We start from the raw sequence: 19,451 nt of genomic DNA, 5'->3' as shown, positions 1-19,451 counted from the left end.
GATTCCGTCAGCAGCCTCCACTTTATGCGTCTCTCGCAAAGTCTAGCCCTATCAAGTAACGATCGCCAGACACAGCCGCCAGGACGACGTATGAGGCTCTCGCGTATTGCTCATGTCAGCATTCCACTAAATACGACAAAATTAAGCATAAGAACCATGTCCTCCCTGTGATCACGATCATCTAATGCAAATATCGCAAAACTCTACTACGTTCAGTTGGCTCAATACTCCACCGCGTCATGGTCAATCGAGGGGCCTCGCAAGGCTGCGTCACATGCAGACAGCGCCGCGTCAAGTGCGATGAGAGGAAACCTTGGTGCAAGGCGTGTCTTCGGCTTGGCATCGAGTGCACGGGATATGAGACGCGCGGGCTGAGATTCAAGGATGAGACTGTGCGATATCGAGCGGATTCAGCGGTTGTAATGCGCGTCAGCAAACATACGAAACAATCGTCGCTTGAGAGGACTATCATCCGAGTACCATCGCATCACCCGCAAGATCTTGCTGTACCATTCTTTTTGACATATTTTACCGATGTCGGTCGAAGTCTGGAATCGACAAGGGGTTTCCTGGAGTTTGTCCGTCCTGCTCTAGCGTCCGAGCGACATGATTCAGCTTTGAGCACGGCAGTGACAGCTACGTCAATCAAAATCTGGTCCATGATCGGCAAGCTGCCCCCTTCGAGTCCCCTTCCTTACCAGCTTCTGGTGAAAGCCTTGAAGCGGCTTCACCAAGCGACCGAAGAACCCAACGAACGGGGACGTGATGCAACTGTACTGGCGGCTCTTGTCCTCCAGATGCACGACACCTTATCAGCCGTATCTGGCCAAGCCAGAGCTCATGGCGCACATCGCGAGGGCGCTTTGACTTTGTTGTTGCAGCGAGAGGATTGTTTTAAGAACTCAAAGTATTATGCTCACCTTGTTGGCAATCTTCTCCACTCTAGGGTATCAGTTTCCGTGAGGAACAGAAGACGACTACCGACGAAGGACCTTGATTGGATCAAGACTGAGGTTGCTCCGATCTTGCCGATGAACCCGAGTTCGTCTCTTGATATGATTGGAGTATCTATTGCAGATCTCCAACACACCTTCCGCGATATGTCACCCCTGAACAACCTCTCTTCTCCCGACATCAAACTACGGCAACAAATTCGTGATTTGGATACTCAGCTACGGACCTGGTTAAAACAGATACCAGCGAGTTGGTATCCACGGCGGATACAAAGCGGCATCGATCTCGACCCATCAGTTCCTTCATATCGTGGCGCTTGCGACATATACCCAAGCATACAAGTTGCGAATATCTGGAATGCATGGCGTATCTATTGTCTCATTCTAGAGGACATCAAGGACCAACTTGCTAAGTCCTCAGTACCATCTGCGGCTCACCATATCTATGATGACAACAGAATTTCGGAGTATGCCATGTTCTGGACGTCCAATCAACTCAGAGTCCAAGAGCTTGTTGATGCTATATGTCTTAGTATCCCATTCTACCTAGGCAACTGCAACTACTCCACTGATATCCTCTCAACGGGAAGTTCAGATGTCATTTACCCTAGTTATCATGATCTACCTGTCGATGATGAAGGATATCTGCGATTCAAAGCAAGTGATCAGTACGTGTCCAAACTTGATCACTCGCGACATGTCACACTACACGGCCAGGTCCATGCAATAAGCGTCTTATCCTATGTCGTCGATATATCCATGAGTAGTAATTGGCTCCGGCCAAGTTTTCTGAGGGAAGAGCAGAAGAGATGGATAGCAAGTCAGTTTATTCGATCCATCTACTCGATGAGGCCCATATTTGGGGGCATATCGGAAAGGAGAGCCCATCAAGGGAAAGTTGACCTTGATCATAGCTTGCAAGCAGTGGATGCAATATCAGTAGCCAAAACCTTCTCAATTAAGGTGCAAAAAGAGCTGTGGACTATCAGCATTTTGTAATAAGAAAAAATCGCTCCACAATAAGGTCCTACTCTACTGCATAAGGTGCCATGACTAAGAGATTATGCAAGACGCTACCGTCGAATTCGCTAACAGTGGCCGACCAGAGTATTAAAGACTGAAGCTGCAGACTATCTCAGCTGATGTTGTAATTGTGTGCATTGGCTAAGAGCAGACATTCCCATTTCTGAACATGCTTGACGAGAACAACTCATCTTCATATGTGAGATGTATCTGGAAACAAGGTGAACCGAATATGGATTCATTGGCTTCGTCAGACATTCGCCGGGCGCTAGACCTCCTTTGGTAGAGATGCAAGCCCGATTATGGGGATTAAACATCCTGGCGCTACATAAACTCAATCAGCTTCGGTCCGAGGATGAGGCTCAGTACAGGCTACATTGCAGGCCCAATGCTAAGGTAGCATCTGGCGTTGATCACGAACGTTATGCATATCAGCTAGCCCTTGATATGAGAGTCTGCACGTGGCATTGCTGGCGTATTAGACATGATGCGCAGGGATTCAATTCGAAATGCCTACCTTCCTCTGGTTATTTGGGCTTCTGGCGCGCATTTCGATTGCAGGCTTCGACTCGTTGGGCCATGGACTTTGGAACGTACCGAAATGCCTTTTGTGTCTCATGAGTTTTGGCAGACAATCAGTTGAGCTAATGAAATTTGGTATGCAGCTATGTCCTGATATTGATACGTCACTTATTATCAAGGTCGTTTGCTCATTTCAACCTTGGCTTTGGCCACTTTCGGCCCCCTCAGCCTCATGTCCTGACTTTCCGGTCCAAGTACCTTTAGCCAATATGGTTTCTTGATCAAATCAAATACCGTCATCTCACTCAGGACCCAAAAAGGTCCTCAAATAATCACTCATTGAAATTTTCAACCGTTATTCCCGTTAGCATGCACTTGGTCAGACAACCCGTGCCGAGATCCGATTTGATAACCCAATACGGAGTCTAAGATAACTAAGCCATTCTTAGCTCATAGCCATCAAGGTTCACGAGTACTTAAATCACGACAACCCTTTCTACGAATTGCTCTATTCCTCCGAGAAACACGGCAAAACGGCAAGTCACCGGCAATATCGGCTGTCTACGATAGACCTTTTGTTTGAGAGGTTGCGTATTTGAAAAGTCTAATTGTGCGACAGGATGAGCTATATATACTCCGATATCCTCGGCTCCAATGCGGTATTTCGCATTCCTGTTATTCATTGATTAAGCTTCCTTGCATCGCTTGTTTTTATTTTCCATACTCTGTTGGTGAGCAATGTCAGGACCTACGAACTTTGACCCAGAGAGGGTCAACCTCACTGAGTTCCAGTCCATCACTGATCAAGGTCTCATTACCTGCTTCCTGACGACTGCTGGAAACCAATACGATGGCCCCCTCGGTATCAGAATCGGCTCTCTATTTGTAATTCTCGTCGTTTCAACAGCAGTCACTTTCTTCCCTGTTGTGGCCACTCGAATTCCACGTCTCAAGATTCCACTCTATGTCTACCTCTTTGCACGATACTTTGGCTCCGGTGTCATCATCGCCACTGCTTTCGTCCACCTGCTCGATCCTGCTTATTCGGAGATCGGACCAGCATCTTGTGTTGGTATGACTGGTGGTTGGTCTACATACTCTTGGCCACCTGCTATTGCTCTCTCGGCAGCGATGTTCACTTTCCTGTTCGACTTTCTTGCCGATTACTATGTTCAGTCTCGCTATGGGCTTCAGCATAATGATTCTGGAGTTGAGGATACTATTACTACTGCCGGTGGAGATGGACATCAGCAACACTCTGATGACGGCTCGAACTCGAGAAGGCTTGTGATCAATGGCCAAGACGATACAGAGGCGGCTACTTCAGAGAAGCACCGTGGTGGTTATGCAGACTTTAAGGAACTTCAACACCTTGATGGAAATTCTGAAGAGACGGAACTTGCATTCAAGACACAAATCGCAGCCTTCCTCATCCTCGAATTTGGTGTCCTGTTTCACAGTGTATTCATCGGTCTGAACTTGGGTGTCGCAGATACATCTGACTTCGACACCTTGTTCCCCGTTCTTGTATTCCATCAGTCCTTCGAAGGCCTCGGTATTGGAGCTAGACTTAGTGCCATTCCCTTCCCCAACCGACTTCGCAGCATGCCATGGCTTCTCTGTCTTGCTTACGGTTTAACAACTCCTATCGCCATTGCAATTGGTCTCGGTATCCGAAAGACGTACGACAACTCTTCCTACACTGCTAATATGGTCAACGGTATTTTCGACTCTATTTCTGCTGGAATTCTCATTTATACTGGATTTGTGGAGATGATTGCTAGAGACTTTCTCTTCAATCGTGAGAGGACGAATGACAAGGTCAGGCTGGGATTCATGATCGTTTGCCTCTTCCTGGGCGCTGGAATCATGGCTCTGGTTGGAAAGTGGGCTTAGTGTCTGACAATCACTCTATACTCGATGGAAGCAGAATTTAGAATAATGGTCATTTGTATTCTCTAGAATTTCTATTTAATCCACCTCGATAAGTACTTTCAGAGCGTTATGCTTCGATGCTTCGCCAAATGTCTTGTAAGCATTTTCTACATCGCTCAGCTTGAAATCTAAACAGGAACCGTCAGTAAGATGCACGAGACTCCGGCAATAGGAACTTACTATGGGTGATCAGCTGCGAAGGTTGCAGCTTGCCAGATTGCACTAGCTTGAGCAGCATGGGGGTAGTAACAGTATCCACCAGCTGCGTAGTGATCGCTGATAGACCTGCATTAGTGCCATGTCAAACGGTAGATCATAAAGCCAAGCCACTTACAGATGTTCTTGATCCATAGGTCCTGAAGATGGAGGTCCACTTTGGTGCCGTGTACACCAACGTTTGCCAACACGCCGCCAACTGCGATGAGCTTTTGACAAAGCTCAAAAGTAGCAGGAATACCAACAGCCTCAATGACGGTATCGCAGCCTTTCCCATCTGTCAGTTTCATTACTTGGGCGACAGTGTCTGGGCCGCTGACGACTGCTTCAGTTGCACCGAGCTTCTTGGCAACATCAAGTCTTGCATTGTCCATATCAACGGCGATGATCCTAGACGGTGAGTATAGCTGGGCAGTGATAATAGCAGCCAAGCCAACCGGTCCAGCGCCAACAACAACTACAGTCCCTCCAGGTTGGACTTTGCCACTGAGAACGCCAACTTCAAGACCGGTTGGGAAGATGTCGCTGACCATCACCAACGCAGCCTCATCTGCCCCATCTGGAATAGGGTGGAGACTTGAGTCGGCATGGGGAATGCGGACATATTCAGCTTGCGTTCCATCGATTGTATTGCCAAGGATCCATCCACCAGAGGTGCAATGGCTATACATTCCTCTTCGACAGTATTCACAAGTCGCGCAGCTTGAAATGCAAGAGATGAGAACTTTATCGCCCTCTTTGAAGCGTGCAACAGACGGGCCTGCGGAATGGACGATGCCAACGCCTTCATGACCTAGAACTCTTCCTGGCTCACAGGTAGCGACATCGCCTTTGCGGATGTGCAGATCAGTGCCGCAGATGGTGGTCTTCGTGACTTTGATGATTGCATCTGTTGGTGACGCAATCTTGGGGACAGGACGATCCTGCAGGGTGACAGAGCCATTTCCGGCGTAGACGAGGGCCTTCATTTTTGATATGTGAGTACAGATATGGAGCGATGGGGTTTCTAGAGGTCAATTGATAGTTTTCGAATAAACATGAGATGTCCCTGGTATCACCTGTTATATAGCTTCCATCAGATCGGCAGTGGTCTGACCTCGCGGATCAGGCAACTCATCAGGCCGCTGTGAACGTGCGGGGTAGCGGCCGCAAAAGTCCGGGGTAAACGGGCGCGGAACCGCATAACGCATGAACATGTTTCAGTTTCACCAATAAAAGTCAATCGCTCAAGATTCAGTGCCTCGTGGAAGTAACCGTAGCAATGTATTTCAGCCCAAGGGGAAAGGGTCTTGTAAGCTAACAGGCTCTAACCAATCGGATGGCTGCAGACGGAAAGTTCCAGTCGGTGAGCCACGTGTTGTATCGAATCACAGTTTGGTGATTCTCATGAGACATCTTTAGGAGCTGATATTGCATACCGGATGCAAGCCGCGTTTCAGGGGTTGTATACGAGTATGTCGGCAGATGGGAATGTCACCAATGTGAACAGGGTCTATCCATATGCATCTTCCTCAACAAAATGTTGAGAACACCGGGTTTCAGCTGATTTATGTTACTCCTCCAATTCCAAAACTCCTCAACAAGCAGGCCTCGTTGTGCTCATACGCCAAAACGAATTGCTTTGTGCATTAAGTATAGTCTTCTTCGAGCACTACTCACACCACCGTTTTGTTTATCTCCAGGGCTTCCACTTCACGTTCAAGCCCAATGCTTTTGCAGCAGTAAATATTGTAAATCGGACTTCCAATGATCAAGGAGAAATACACATTTTGCAATGACCAATAGTCTCTAGATCAATTTAAAAGTTACAGGTTCGCCTTTGAATATCTCATCAACCCACTCTCTCGCCCCCTCCTTACCAGCATCCTCCCATATTCCACCTGAGGTATCAGACGCACTGCTATCCGGACTAGATGCCCAACCACCACTACCCCATGAGCGACGCCACTTCGAGATGCTATGCCCGTGGATATATCCAATTCTCCGAAATTGCTGACCTGTTGGATCGTTTCGATCGGCGTTGAGTAATAGGCCAAATGGTCCCCCATCATCTGCCTCGAATACCAAGAAATATGGTGATATTTTGTTAGATTCAGTTTGAAGCCCCTCGGAGTCCCATTCCACTCTTAGACTGTCATCAGGGCCCAAAGATACAGTGTCACTATAAGGATCCTCAAGTTTCACATTAACGAGATGGCCACGGATGACGAGGATCGGGCTTTTCTCTTCGCTGGTCATGATATCCAGGATCTGCAAATCTGAATCACTGGGTAAGATCCTGTCTGAGTAGTAGATTGGTCCAGTGACAAATCCCCACGACCATGTTGGAGCACCCCCATCCTTGATTCTTTGAGCATTACCATCGCCTGCATTTCGATGCCACAAAAGGTCGGCCTTTATTGTTTTTCGCCAAAGGCCAGCAATGTATTCATCATTGCCTCTGAGCCTTTGGGTAGCGTTAGCTAGGCCCTGAATAGCGGGGAGTCTATCAGTCGCGAAGGTGAGGTCTAGCTCCGTATATGCGGGGACGATTTCAGACCTCCAGTTGGCCTCAGCCAAAGAAACATCAGGATCCTGAGGATGGAGAAAGTGCTTCATCACACTTGTGGTGCGGAGAGTCCTCAGAGACGTCGCTGAGCATTCACACTCACATACGGATCTGCACTCCCAAGCCATCTCGTTCCGCGAAAAGTGGAGGGTTCGCGGTGACAGTAGCCGTTCCTGAAACACCCAACCCCGCGTTGATAACTTGCTTTGGCCTAAACCACTTCTTCTACTACTCCATGTATGATACGGAAGTTGCTGGGCTAAGAACCCACGCTCGCGGATATGCACAACACCCGAGCTGGATTGGTCATTTCTGTATGGCACAACGAACCTTTTGGGAGCGTTTCGTGATGGTGGCGACAAAAAGCCGGATGTGCTGTCCGGTGCAGCGTCGGCAAATATGGTCACATGGGCGTTGGCATATACTTGAGCCATTCGTGAGGCTTCATGCTTCCAGTCCTCTGGAGAATCCTGGATAATACACAAGGAGTCAATCCATATGTAGGGAATCTCCAGCGCTCGAGCCACTTTCAAAGCATCTAGAAAAGTCCGTGGAAGATCGTTAGGAAGCGAAATAGTGTATGCTTCCAGATTGGATACAGTGGTCATTGTTGGCGTTTTTCCTCCCCAACAGTGGCTCAGAGCTGCATAGTGCGCTTGCTGGTTGGGCTCAGTGACCACAAGCCTGGGTGATACTTTGTCGTTCCCAACTGATATGACCCTTGTTGGTAGCGTTGAGATGGTGGTCTTGGTACAGTTCGCATGTTTTCCTTGGGCGTGTCCACATGCGTCGAGCCACTCGCGCGCTAAAGACACACAACTTGGAGCTAACCCGTATTCTGGTATATGATATCCCCGACCGATCAAGTCCCAAGGTAGAGAGACGTCATCTGTACTCAGTCAGATATCATATCATCCGGGCAGAGGTCTGCTTAACTTACTCTCAGTTGTGTATAGTTGAAACGTCTTTTCGCTGACAGCATGTGCAACGGGTTCTGGGTAAAGGTGGACAACCATGGGCCCTGGGTGCTTTGGTGGTTTGCTTTCGACGAGTATTGATTCATAAAGCACCTCTGGCATAGTTGTTTCTTCTTTCACAGCAGTGCTAATCGCTTCCCATAAGAGAGCACAAGCGGAGCATGGAGTAGCTTTTGCTGATTCCTTGAGATCGCTCATAGGTATAGTCAAACCTCTAACTGCTGTATCATATTCCAGGACCAGTGAATAACACACCGGACATGTAGGGTCTGTTGACGGGCCTGGCGTGGTGTCCATCGGTATTGTTAACCCGGATGATATTGTACGAATTTGGAGTGACTGATCTATAGGCTATCGTGAGGTATGTTGGAAGCGTGCAGGAGGATGTCGTGTGCAACAGATACCAAATCTTGCTCAGGCGACCTTTGTGATATATGAGCCTTATCGATAGCCATCAAAGATCTCGTCAAGGTCAGCAGCGTTTGAGGCGCGGGGTAGTCAACTCATGGTTTAGGAAGGCGGTCGAGAATGGCAGCAGAGTGCAGGACTTCGAAATCCTTCGAAATACTGGAGCGACAACGTCCAAAAATAATATGAGGGAAAGAAGCTCTACTATAGGTAATCTAGATAGAATCACAAGAATGACATTAACATCATTCCACAAGGTCAATTATTATCAATGTTGGCTGCATTGTGAGCTGCAGAGCTTAGCGAAAATAACATCTCATGCGTATTTCGTCAAGATAATCTACTATTATAAAAGACAAGGTTAGAATATCCATTTACTCTTTCCACTGCACCTGAAAGTCACTGAATTCGACTTTCAAAGGACCCTTCGCAGTTTTATCCGGTCTGGCTGCCAAGGCGCTTACATCCAAGACCCAATCATCCTGCTCCTCGCAAAGAATCCAGCAAATTTCCCTCAGTGGCAATCGTTCCTTAACACTTCCATCATCATCCAGAATGAGCTGGTGGACCCAAACATTACCACCTTCCTTTGCTACTTGGAGTGTAATACGCTGACCTTCTGTGACCGTTACAGGGTACAGACTCATATCGGCAAACCTGTCACAAGCGACAGTGCTCAGGTGAGGCTTCCCATTATAGAGCTCGATACCCGACTTGATCCACTTGCTGTGAGGAGCCGCTGGGTCAGATGCTTTACGTGGCACGAGGACGATGCCAGACTGGTCGTAGAGATTCTCCCACTTAGCAGAGAAGGTGACACGAGCAGAAACAAAAGCCTTGAGTGGGCCCGAGATGGTATGGACGTCGGGAACTGCCATAATGAGTAAGCTTGAGTGAGAGTGGCATAGTCTAGCTTGACTTACTGTTCCACGCGTTATGCCCAGGCTTTCGCCAGATGTCTGTCCCTGGTCCAGCCTCAACAATGAAAGGTGGGGTGAGCTGTTTTTGATTGCTAGACATTTTGGCGTGAGAAGACTGTAGTACAAAAGCTCTTTTCGTCGCTTGGTATGGGTTGAAATGGAAGGTGATAATTCCAGAATGTGAGGAATGCGAAAGGTGTGAGATGGTCAGCAAACGCCTTTTTATTCTCTATGTCAGCCATGGTTACTTAAGCAAACAGATGAGGGGAACTCCCAGATGTCACGTATTACGTTGAGGTGACCAGGGTAAGCTCATATCATCAAGGTGGAGAGTGGTCCTAGGCTATTACTCCACGTACCCTCCCGTGTTACGACACTCCACAGCACCTGATGGAAATACACAAGCGAAGTCAAGAAATTCTACAGGCATTTCGAGGTCTCTAGTCCGATTTTTACTAGGAGTATGACTTGTAAATAAGAAGGGGTGTGTTCATTCTATTTTATTTTCCCTCTCTACTGTTGTGATACTATGAAACTCCCCAATCAGGATCCAGATAGATCAAAGCTTCTAGAACTCTGGCCAAGAATAATTCGCGACCTCATCTAGGCTAAGATCTCACCCTTAGCTCTGACCTCTTCAAACACACTGTCAACAACACGAGATGCACGGTACACAATCTCCTCGACATCACGGGGCGTGACGGTGAAAGGAGGTGCCAGCAAGAAGTGATCACCATTCCAGCCATCAGCACATCCAGTAGATGAGAAGAGACATACGTCATAGCCCTTCTCAAGACCGCGAAGTCGCATTCGACGAGCGAGGTTCAGCTTCGGATCCAATGGCCGCTTGGTGGCCTTGTCAGCGACGAACTCAATGCACCAGAACATACCACGACCGCGAACTTGACCAACGTTGGGGTGGCTGTCAAAAGCTCGGTGGAGTAGATGTCCAAGGAGAATACCCATGAGGCGAGCATTGCGGACGAGGTCATCATCTCGGATGATGCGCTGCACTTCCAGAGCGGCCACTACGTTGAGAGGATGACACTGGTAGGTCTGACCGTGCTGGAAGGATGCACTCCCTTGCTTCAGACCATCGATAACACGGTCGTGGATGAGGAGTGCTGAAATAGTACCGTAGCCGGCAGCCAACCCCTTGCCAACAGCTTGGATATCGGGGACTACGCCATCGTATTGCCAGGCATGCATGTGTCCAGTTCGTCCGAGACCGCACATGACCTCATCGAAGATAATGAGTGCGCCATGACGATGACAAACAGCCTTCATGGCAGCCAGATATCCAGGGAGTGCAGTAACACAACCCAGAGCCTAACGCGGGTTAGTAGTAGCTCTGTCATTTGTAGGAGCTCATAGAAAGTGACTTACAGTTCCGACCATGGGTTCCAGGATGAAAGCGCAGACGTTCTGAGGACCAATCCGCTGGAACTCATCATCCAGCTCTTGAGCCAGTCTGATAACATATTGCTCCTCAGTCTCGCCATCTTCAAGATCCCTGTATGGGTGGCAAGGAGAGACGTGGCTGACATTAGTGGCGAGAACGTCAAGGAAAGGTTCCTTTCGGGCTTTAAGATCTCCGACAGCCAAGGCTCCCATGGTACATCCATGCCAGGAGCTCTGTCTGGCTATGAAGTGAGAACGAGGTGCACCTGGGTCCTTCTCAAGAAAGTACTGCCGGGCAAGCTTCATGGCGGCTTCGACAGCCTCAGAACCTTTTTTCATGTTAGATAATATCCTGCTCTACTCAGAAGGAATACTCACCAGAGCCGAGGAAGCATGCTCTCGACAATTCGCCCCCAGTAGATTGGACGAGGATGTCGGCGAGTTCATGAGAAGGGCTGTTCTGGAAGTAGCCAGGATGAGCATAGGTGAACTTATTCAGCTGCTTAATAATGGCGTTTTTGACTCTCGCATTGTTGTGGCCGATGGCAGAGACAGCAGCTCCGCCTGTAGAGTCAATGATCTTTTGGCCATTCTTCAATGTGAAGTAAAGCCCATCAGCAGATTCAACTGTTGGTGCTGCAGAAGGGTAGACGCTCTGGTAGAACAGAGAGTTCTCCGAGATGATAGGCTCGTCGATAAGGGGGCCAAGAGATCCCATTGTGATATAAGAGAAGATCAGGGAGATGAAAGATGTAGGTTTGAAATCTAGTTCTGAAATAAGAGGAAAGCTATATTCTGAGGAAGCTTTATAGGTGAGTATCAAGAGAGGCTTTATACTTATTCTTCATTTGGAGGCGGTCTTTGTACGGTGCAGGTTAATGCCCGGTATCAACAATCAAACTCCTTTCACGCGCTTACAGCAAACACGAAGCCATCCTGTCACTTCCCTCTACGGTAGGACATTCACCATCGCTTACAATGTCGCATATACCACCAAGACCTCTGACATATCCCGACTCTACAGATTACAGCTTCATGCTTCCGTAGACAGTTACGGGAGCTATGATAGGTGTTTTTGCTCTCCACATCCGTAAGGGTACTATACACGAAAGAAACCTCGATTTGGTGATAATGACACGGCTGTGGAGTAGAGCTTCATGTTTCAAGGCCTCTCTACGATTCACAGTGAGAAATCGGCAATCGCTTCTGCTTCTGGCATTAATATGACGCCGTGCTTACACAGAGATATAGCTCACAGCTGCATGCAGGACATGTCAGATCCTAGAAGGAATCATTCGCGAGCGTGAAACCCAATTATCTCTGAGACCCCTGTCGGTCGTATAAATCTCCCCATGGAGTGAACCCCCACACAAGATCCTTCATTACTGTCGCGGGATGTGATGGCCCACAGGTACCCACACAGTTTGGGAGCATTCACGGTAATAAGCAGGAATAATAAGCATATTCAATAGATCCACTAATCTGTTGAACCTGCGTAATGCTTACTGTATCGCGGATGCCGAAGTATGCATGCCTTCCTACCAATTATCGTCGCCTGGCGGGAATACCCAACTTGGAAGCCTGGAGGATTCCGCTTACATGCAACCCACTCTATTACGACAATAGTTGCTTTCTTGCCACAACATCATCTCCGCTCTTTGTCTTTGCCGAGATTCTCAACAAAGAGGCATTGAGAGAACAAGGGAGAAAACTAAACAAACAAGGTTCTTTTGCCATGTTACACAAGATACAGTGAAAGTCAGACTTGCGTGATCAACAATGCGATTTCTATTACTCAAAGAAATTAGTTTTGTCATCAGCAATCGCAATGAATTATAATAACAAAATCAAGAGCCATTCTTTCAACATCTTACTCAGAATCAAGAACGGCAATCTCCATCATGACGAGTATCAATTTGACAGCAGCTGGCTCAGCTACTGATGCAATTGACCTAGAGTCTCTTCCTCGCCTTTCGCACCGCGGTGAGGAAGAAAGCAGACGACCAGTCGACATTGCGCAACAGGGAGTCGAAACCAATGGTTCATCCCAGGAGACTATTGCTCCGCCAAAATGGAATTATCCTCCTATCAACAAATATCGTACTGCGGCGACATTCTGGTCATTTCTTGTTGTAGGAATGAATGATGGGTCTTATGGTGTAAGATTGGCTCTTCCTTCTACGAGCGCGATTGCTAACTATGATATCTTAGGCTTTGGTTCCCTTGGTGAGTATTATCTTGATGCCTCTGTGGTGAACTAGGCGTGGCTTACTATCTGTCACAGCTTGAGGATTATTACCACAAAAACCATACCCTCGTGTCTTTAGTGTTCCTAACACCCTTTGTTGGCTATGCTATCGCTTCTGCTATCAACAGCCTAATGCATGTGCATTTTGGTCAAAGAGGCGTAGCGTTGCTTGCTCCCCTTTGTCATATTGTACCATATCTCATTTTTTCCTTCCATCCCCCGTACCCCGTCATGGTAGGTGACACTCCATTCTCAAAGTTAAAGTCCAAAATGACTAATGGCTGTTCTTTAGATTTCCATGTATGTCCTTGTCGGCATAGGAAATGGACTTGCTGATGCCGCGTGGTGTTCTTTCATTGGACAGATGATGAACTCGCACGAGATGTCGGGCATTCTACAGGCGTGTTACGCCCTTGGTGCTACCATTGCTCCTCTTGTCGCGACTGGTCTCTCTGGAGAAGGTATGCCAGGCTGGTATGCATTTTTCTATGTCATGACGGCTGCGTCGGTCGTAGAGCTCATCGCCTTGACAATCACGTTTTGGACACAGACTGGAGCCGTCTACTTGTCTGAAGCGCCCTCAGCATCTGGGGCTAAATCAGGTCGTATGCGACAGGTCCTAAAGAACAAGCTGTCGTGGATTTTTGCCTTTTTTGTGTTTGGATACTGTGGAGCTGAAGGTGAGCACTGAATTACTTCTCTCTCGTCGTTACTTTTACTGACAATCCTTTTCCTAGTGGCTCTTGGTGGTTGGGTGGTTGTCTTCATGCAGAAAAGACGCAATGCCTCAGCTATCGTCGGCAGTGCCGTGGCCACGGGGTTTTGGGGCGGAATGACAGTCGGACGCCTCTTTTTATCCTTGGTAACAGTCCGACTGGGAGAGTTCTGGGCCATGTTCTTATACATCGGAGTAACTATTGCTTTGGAGCTTGTCTTTTGGCTGGTGCCGAACCTGGTCGTTAGTGCAGTAGCAGCAGCACTAATTGGCGTTGCCATGGGTATGATTTCATCACAGATTCTACGCAGAGTTGCTCATAGCTAACATTGTGATGTCTAGGGCCAATGTATCCTGTTGCAGTTGTTCTCATTACCAAGGTCATGCCCCGCTCTCTCCATGTCGGGACTATCGGTTTCGCTGCTTCCTTCGGTGGTTCTGGCGGTGCAATATTGCCTTTTGCAGTTGGCGCCATTGCGCAGGCAAAGGGAGTGCAGACACTTCAACCCATTGTCCTCGCTATCTGTGTCGTTCTTGGCTGTTTGTGGCTGCTTCTTCCCCGCAGGCCAGTGGAAAAGGACCAGACGGGTGGCACTTAGAACTCTACGTATGATAGAAAAACATAAATGTTTGAGCGGTAGTGCAAGGCTAGAAGGGAGAACAGTGCGAGGCACATACTTATAGTTACTATACATCATGTAATTAAAGCTCGTTCTTTTATCGCGCATTTAAACTTCCTAAAACAGTGTCTGCTACGGTTCTGATATTTCTCGCATGAAGTACCCTAGTTGTGGTTATCTCATGCAACACTTAGCAAAGGCTATAGGATTTGAGTGGTTGTCTACCTAAAGACTCTAATTTTGTAAGATATGGGATGAACTGAAGGTTGCTTCAGAAGACTAACAATACTGAAACTGATAGGTTCAAGTATACTTTAATTCTATATAGCCTAGCCCTGAATACGGTATGGTCTCTTGAAATTGCATCATTCCGTGAGATGAGTCTCAATCTTGTACAAAATATCTGGGAACTCATCCCAACTACTCATGACAAACTTACAACCAGCGTTCTCAAGAACTACACGCAGTGCCTCAGCCTCCTTGGGCGTGTCGCATGCGCCAGTGTAGCCGACCGTAATGATACCAGTGCACTTAGCAGAGGTTGCACCAGAGCGACTGTCCTCGACTGCAACGCACTCACTAGCGCTCTTATCCATAGTCCTCAAGGCGTGTAGATACACAGCTGGATCAGGCTTTGAAGTAGGAACAGGAAGCGAGTCTGCAGCGCTGAAAACGTCGTTTGGGTCGAAGAAGTCGGCTTGGCCAACTTTATCAAGAGAAGAGCGCACGCGACGCAGCGCTGATGAAGATACTACAGCGAGTCGATAGTGTCCTTTGAGACGCTCCAGTTCAGCATTGACGCCTTCACATGGTTCCAACTTTTGCATAAGCTTGGAGATGACGCGATCGTCTTCCATGCTGGCATAATGCTCCAGCTCCTCATCCGAGATGTTGCACGAGACATTGAACTTGGCCTCAATAGCGCGAATCTATCAATAGCGATTCAGTCAATTGTGCATAGCTACTATTTGAATTGGTCACTCACCATGTTTTGGAAGTTTTGTCCAACAAACTCTCGTTGCAGATAGCAGCCCGTAAAGCTCAGGTTAACTTTACGGGCAGCAAATATCTCATTGGTGAGATCAGCGCTTGCTTCAAACGCAAGACATTCTGACTGCACAAGGGTGTTGTCGCAATCCAGAAGGAGCGTTGTTATCTTCATTGAGTTCATTAGTTAATGGTGTTGGTGTAAAATGGAAAACAGTTGCTAACCTTCTCAGGGCGGGATCCCATAGTGCTAGATTTTGTTCCTGTATGACCTTGATCGAAGACGCTGTTACTGGAAACGAGCAATGAGCGAAGGGGTGAGAACGAAGGTCGACAATAAATGGATTATGATATATCATATTCTTACCTGCTATTGCAAAGTATTACTTGAAAGCTTGACACAACATTTCGCATTGTTATCGTATTTCTTGTTTCCTCTTTTCACGTAAGCGTTGACGACGTGGATGCTTATGCAATATTTGCCGTTGACAGTACACCCTTAGGGTCTGAGTACATAACCCCTGCATCGACTCACATCAGCCTTACAGGTCATGTCAGCCTATAGTAGTATCCGTTATCGCGTATATCCATACCTAATGACGCGGTAGGACTAATGCACGTCACATCTTCTAAATGCCGCACGCTATTTCAAATCCTAAAAGCTGCATGGTGTAAGAAAAGTGCCTGTCAGAGGATCTCACCCTGCGCTTATGTGATTGACTGCCAGGGCCGGTGTTAGAGGGACATGATGCAGCGCGGGTTGATGACAATGCAGCCTGTTCAGTGGCGAATGTAACACTTTTCCTTGTATCCATAGATTCTTGCGTTGCATACTCCGTACAGGGTCGCTTACAGAGCATCCACTCAGATTCACGATGTTGCAAACGCGCTCCAATGAACCCCTGGCCCGTGATCCTGAAGGATTTCAGTGCAACATAGAATTAGCTCAACGATCTCCGCGACAGACTCGTTCCGCGGGATCCCAAATTCGGTGGAGAATTTGGTCGCTGCATATGCATTCCTTCTGCGACGGCTCGGCTCCGTCATACCCTGCCTGAACCGTTACTTCTAACTGTTCCTTTCAGTCTCGCTCCGCATTCCTAAAACACGGCAGTTGACTATGCAAGATGCTATAGTAAGCTCTGGCTGAATGATCGTCGCCGATGCTTACTAGTATTGGGAACTCGATTCGAGGATATCACACAGTGTCTTATACACGGTCTGGAGTCTCATATCTCACGAAGAACAAGCTTAGAAGTGTTCCACAGGCGGAGGTTATGTCTATGTCGGTACTAGGGCTTAGAGTATGTTGACTCAGTAGGTTATACGAATCCACTTGGTTATGGTTACACAAATTGTCAAGATCTTTGGTCATGGAAACTGTTCCACCGTCTTACGAAGATGGGCTCATTGCCTACCCGCCAAGTCAGGAAGATGGATACGCGGCTTTGTTCTTACCTAATTCCTAGCCATACAGTAGCTAGAGGAGAAACTAGGCGCCAGATTTCGTGCTTGGACACGAGAGGTTGAAAGTCAAAGTGTTTCTTGACGACTGATTCAATCGCGGGAGACATAATCTATAAAGCGAGCTATCAACAACGTGATCACAAGATCTCTGCTGTACACTGTCCCTTCATCTTCGACACTCCCAGCTCCTCCCCTCAGTCTTCATTATGCGGTTTGCCATTACTTCGGTGCTTCTTTTATCACAAGTCTCATCAATCACTGCAGGATACGATCATGAGTCTACTCTCAGTAGCACGTATGACTTCGTGATTGTGGGTGGTAAGTGTGCAGATCTTCACCTCATCCGGTACCTTCAATTGATAACAATGACTGCATCACAGGCGGAACTACTGGTCTCATCCTCGCAGATAGGCTGAGTGAGTCTGGTGATCAGAAGGTACTCGTGCTGGAAGCTGGACCTGATCCAAATGTTGTGGCCATGCATCAAGCGCCTGGTGCCGTTGAATACATCGCTGGTAAGCTCAAATATAATGATGTGCTGTTCAAGAATCGCTGACCTTTTACTTTAGGTACGGCCATCGACTGGAACTTCTATACGGAGCCTCAAGAAGGACTCGATGGTCGTAAACTTGCATACCATCGTAAGTGCCATATTCCATCAGATCATATAGTACTAACCCTCGTAGGCGGACGCGGTCTTGGTGGTAGCAGTATCCTCAACGGACTCTACTACGGACGGGGCTCGGCTAATGTCTACGATCATTGGGTTGAGCTAGGGAATCCAGGTTGGAGCTGGGAAGACGTGTATCCATCTTTTATCAAGGTAAGCATCGTCACCTATGATTGCAAGTCATTCCACTAATTTAGGGAACAGGGTACTCACTTCAATGCTCCCAATAATGGAACGGGTTACAACCAAAGGTATCAGACCTGGGACCCCTCAGCATATTCCAATGGTCCACTAGAAATTGGTTACCAAGGATACGTCCCACCCTCGAGCATTGCTTTCATCGATGCTTGCGCAGCGGTCAATATCCCCATAGTCCCGGACCTCAACAACGGGAAGAACGTTGGCGTTAAACAAGGAACTGCCACTCTGACCTCAAAGTACCGACGTAGCTCAGCCTACGACTATTACAAGGCAGCCAGCAAACGGCCTAATGTCGACATTCTTCACAACGCCCCTGTCCAGCAGATCATCTTCTCAAAGAATGCTACTGGATTCCCCGTTGCGACTGGTGTCAACTTCATTGATCACTCTCAAGGTCGTCACCGCACTGCTACCGCTTCAAAGGAGATTGTCGTCACCCTGGGAACTTTTCAGTCGCCCCAAATGCTGATGGTCTCGGTAAGAATACCCTCCAGTGACTGATTGCCCTTGCATTTGCCAAGATACGAGCTAACAAGATGACAGGGTATTGGCCCGGAGGCCACGCTTGACGCTTTCAATATAGATCCAGTTGTCATTAATGAAAACGTGGGACAGCAGTAAGTCATCTTAAGTCCTTGTTTATACGACATATTCTTACAGCATGTAGCATGATGGATCATAACCTGTACAGCATCTCAGCCACAGTAGTTCCCGAAGCTTCAACTCATCAGCTTATGTTTAACTCAACCACCGTCGAAGCCTCGCAAGAGGAATACTACACCACTGGCAAGGGAGTCTACACAGCACCTGGAGGTATTACCAATGGCTTCCAAGAGCTGTCAAATACACAACTTCGAAACATTGGTGCTGAAGCCGTCGTCGATGCTGGCCTTACCAACCGGTCTACAGTAGAGTTCCTCTTTGAATCCTTCTTCTATCCTAATAGTCCAGGTCCCACCTACGAACCATCATCTGATAGCTCGTACATATCTATCTCTGTCTCGAGTATGGTTGCACTATCTAAAGGCAATATAACCATCCAGTCCAGCGGCATGTCCGATGCCCCCATCATCAACCCCAACGTATGTTGTCATGATTGCAGCTCTCATTAATTGTCCAAACTAACTGTTTTCAGTACTACACTCACCCCGCTGATCGCGCTATCGCCATCAACGCATTCCGCGACGCACGGAAGATCCTTGCCCATTCTGCTTTTGCAAATTTAACTGTCGGGCCTAACCATGGAGAGGTTGCTCCAGGTGTTTCCAACGTTGCTTCGGACGACGATGAGGCTATTTTTGAGTACATCAAAGCTACAACGGTTCCTAATTGGCACGCTTCTGGAACTAATCGCATGCTTCCACTCGAGGACGGCGGCGTTGTCGATTCCCGACTTCGAGTCTATGGAGTGCAGGGCCTGAGAGTTATCGACAGTAGCATCATGCCGACAGTTCCGGACGTTAATATCGCTGGCCCGGTGTACATGTTGGGTGAGCATGGTGCAACTATGATCAAAGAGGATTGGGATATCTGATCATAAGGGGCTTGAGTGGGAGGAACTAATTTAGCTCATCTTTTTATACTATCGGCTCCTAGAAATCTCACTAAAGAAATTAATATGGTGTCTTTATCTCAAGTCA

At 47.7% G+C, this 19,451-nt stretch overlaps 9 protein-coding genes; 4 read left to right on the top strand and 5 right to left on the bottom strand.

The window, feature by feature from the left end:
• Window positions 1–239: 239 nt before the first annotated feature.
• On the top strand, window positions 240–1,952 carry FFUJ_14740 (uncharacterized protein; the record flags this gene model as incomplete). Its single annotated transcript, XM_023576708.1, has 1 exon — window positions 240–1,952. The coding sequence occupies one exon, from the start codon at window positions 240–242 to the stop codon at window positions 1,950–1,952; it is 1,713 nt and encodes a 570-aa protein (XP_023430023.1).
• Window positions 1,953–3,236: 1,284 nt separating this feature from the next.
• Window positions 3,237–4,394, top strand: FFUJ_14739 (related to ZRT1 Zinc transporter I; the record flags this gene model as incomplete). The annotated part of the gene is made up of 1 exon (XM_023576707.1): window positions 3,237–4,394. The coding sequence occupies one exon, from the start codon at window positions 3,237–3,239 to the stop codon at window positions 4,392–4,394; it is 1,158 nt and encodes a 385-aa protein (XP_023429816.1).
• A 75-nt stretch (window positions 4,395–4,469) lies between these two features.
• FFUJ_14738 (probable zinc-binding oxidoreductase) lies at window positions 4,470–5,617 on the bottom strand (the record flags this gene model as incomplete). XM_023576705.1 has 3 exons in its annotated part: window positions 4,470–4,561; window positions 4,614–4,709; window positions 4,768–5,617. 3 exons carry the CDS (start codon window positions 5,615–5,617, stop codon window positions 4,470–4,472), a joined length of 1,038 nt encoding a protein of 345 aa, XP_023429815.1.
• Window positions 5,618–6,437: 820 nt separating this feature from the next.
• On the bottom strand, window positions 6,438–8,276 carry FFUJ_14737 (uncharacterized protein; the record flags this gene model as incomplete). XM_023576704.1 has 2 exons in its annotated part: window positions 6,438–8,086; window positions 8,138–8,276. The coding sequence occupies 2 exons, from the start codon at window positions 8,274–8,276 to the stop codon at window positions 6,438–6,440; spliced, it is 1,788 nt and encodes a 595-aa protein (XP_023429814.1).
• Window positions 8,277–8,956: 680 nt separating this feature from the next.
• On the bottom strand, window positions 8,957–9,602 carry FFUJ_14736 (uncharacterized protein; the record flags this gene model as incomplete). XM_023576703.1 has 2 exons in its annotated part: window positions 8,957–9,453; window positions 9,506–9,602. The coding sequence occupies 2 exons, from the start codon at window positions 9,600–9,602 to the stop codon at window positions 8,957–8,959; spliced, it is 594 nt and encodes a 197-aa protein (XP_023429813.1).
• A 503-nt stretch (window positions 9,603–10,105) lies between these two features.
• Window positions 10,106–11,621, bottom strand: FFUJ_14735 (probable alanine-glyoxylate aminotransferase AGT2; the record flags this gene model as incomplete). XM_023576702.1 has 3 exons in its annotated part: window positions 10,106–10,831; window positions 10,889–11,232; window positions 11,282–11,621. The coding sequence occupies 3 exons, from the start codon at window positions 11,619–11,621 to the stop codon at window positions 10,106–10,108; spliced, it is 1,410 nt and encodes a 469-aa protein (XP_023429812.1).
• Window positions 11,622–12,804: 1,183 nt separating this feature from the next.
• On the top strand, window positions 12,805–14,465 carry FFUJ_14734 (related to tetracycline resistance proteins; the record flags this gene model as incomplete). XM_023576701.1 has 6 exons in its annotated part: window positions 12,805–13,062; window positions 13,115–13,129; window positions 13,188–13,385; window positions 13,444–13,831; window positions 13,889–14,149; window positions 14,209–14,465. The coding sequence occupies 6 exons, from the start codon at window positions 12,805–12,807 to the stop codon at window positions 14,463–14,465; spliced, it is 1,377 nt and encodes a 458-aa protein (XP_023429970.1).
• A 386-nt stretch (window positions 14,466–14,851) lies between these two features.
• On the bottom strand, window positions 14,852–15,719 carry FFUJ_14733 (related to HAD superfamily hydrolase; the record flags this gene model as incomplete). XM_023576700.1 has 3 exons in its annotated part: window positions 14,852–15,415; window positions 15,472–15,642; window positions 15,699–15,719. 3 exons carry the CDS (start codon window positions 15,717–15,719, stop codon window positions 14,852–14,854), a joined length of 756 nt encoding a protein of 251 aa, XP_023429811.1.
• A 1,427-nt stretch (window positions 15,720–17,146) lies between these two features.
• FFUJ_14732 (related to Versicolorin B synthase) lies at window positions 17,147–19,345 on the top strand (the record flags this gene model as incomplete). XM_023576699.1 has 8 exons in its annotated part: window positions 17,147–17,258; window positions 17,321–17,455; window positions 17,510–17,581; window positions 17,627–17,763; window positions 17,815–18,288; window positions 18,355–18,428; window positions 18,479–18,893; window positions 18,947–19,345. The coding sequence occupies 8 exons, from the start codon at window positions 17,147–17,149 to the stop codon at window positions 19,343–19,345; spliced, it is 1,818 nt and encodes a 605-aa protein (XP_023429810.1).
• Window positions 19,346–19,451: the final 106 nt, after the last annotated feature.

This window comes from Fusarium fujikuroi, chromosome FFUJ_chr04 (genome assembly GCF_900079805.1).
Source record: "Fusarium fujikuroi IMI 58289 draft genome, chromosome FFUJ_chr04".
Classification (NCBI taxonomy): Eukaryota; Fungi; Ascomycota; class Sordariomycetes; order Hypocreales; family Nectriaceae; genus Fusarium; species Fusarium fujikuroi.
The sequence above is the reverse complement of the archived record's forward strand: the minus strand, read 5'-3'. Positions and strand labels throughout refer to the sequence as shown.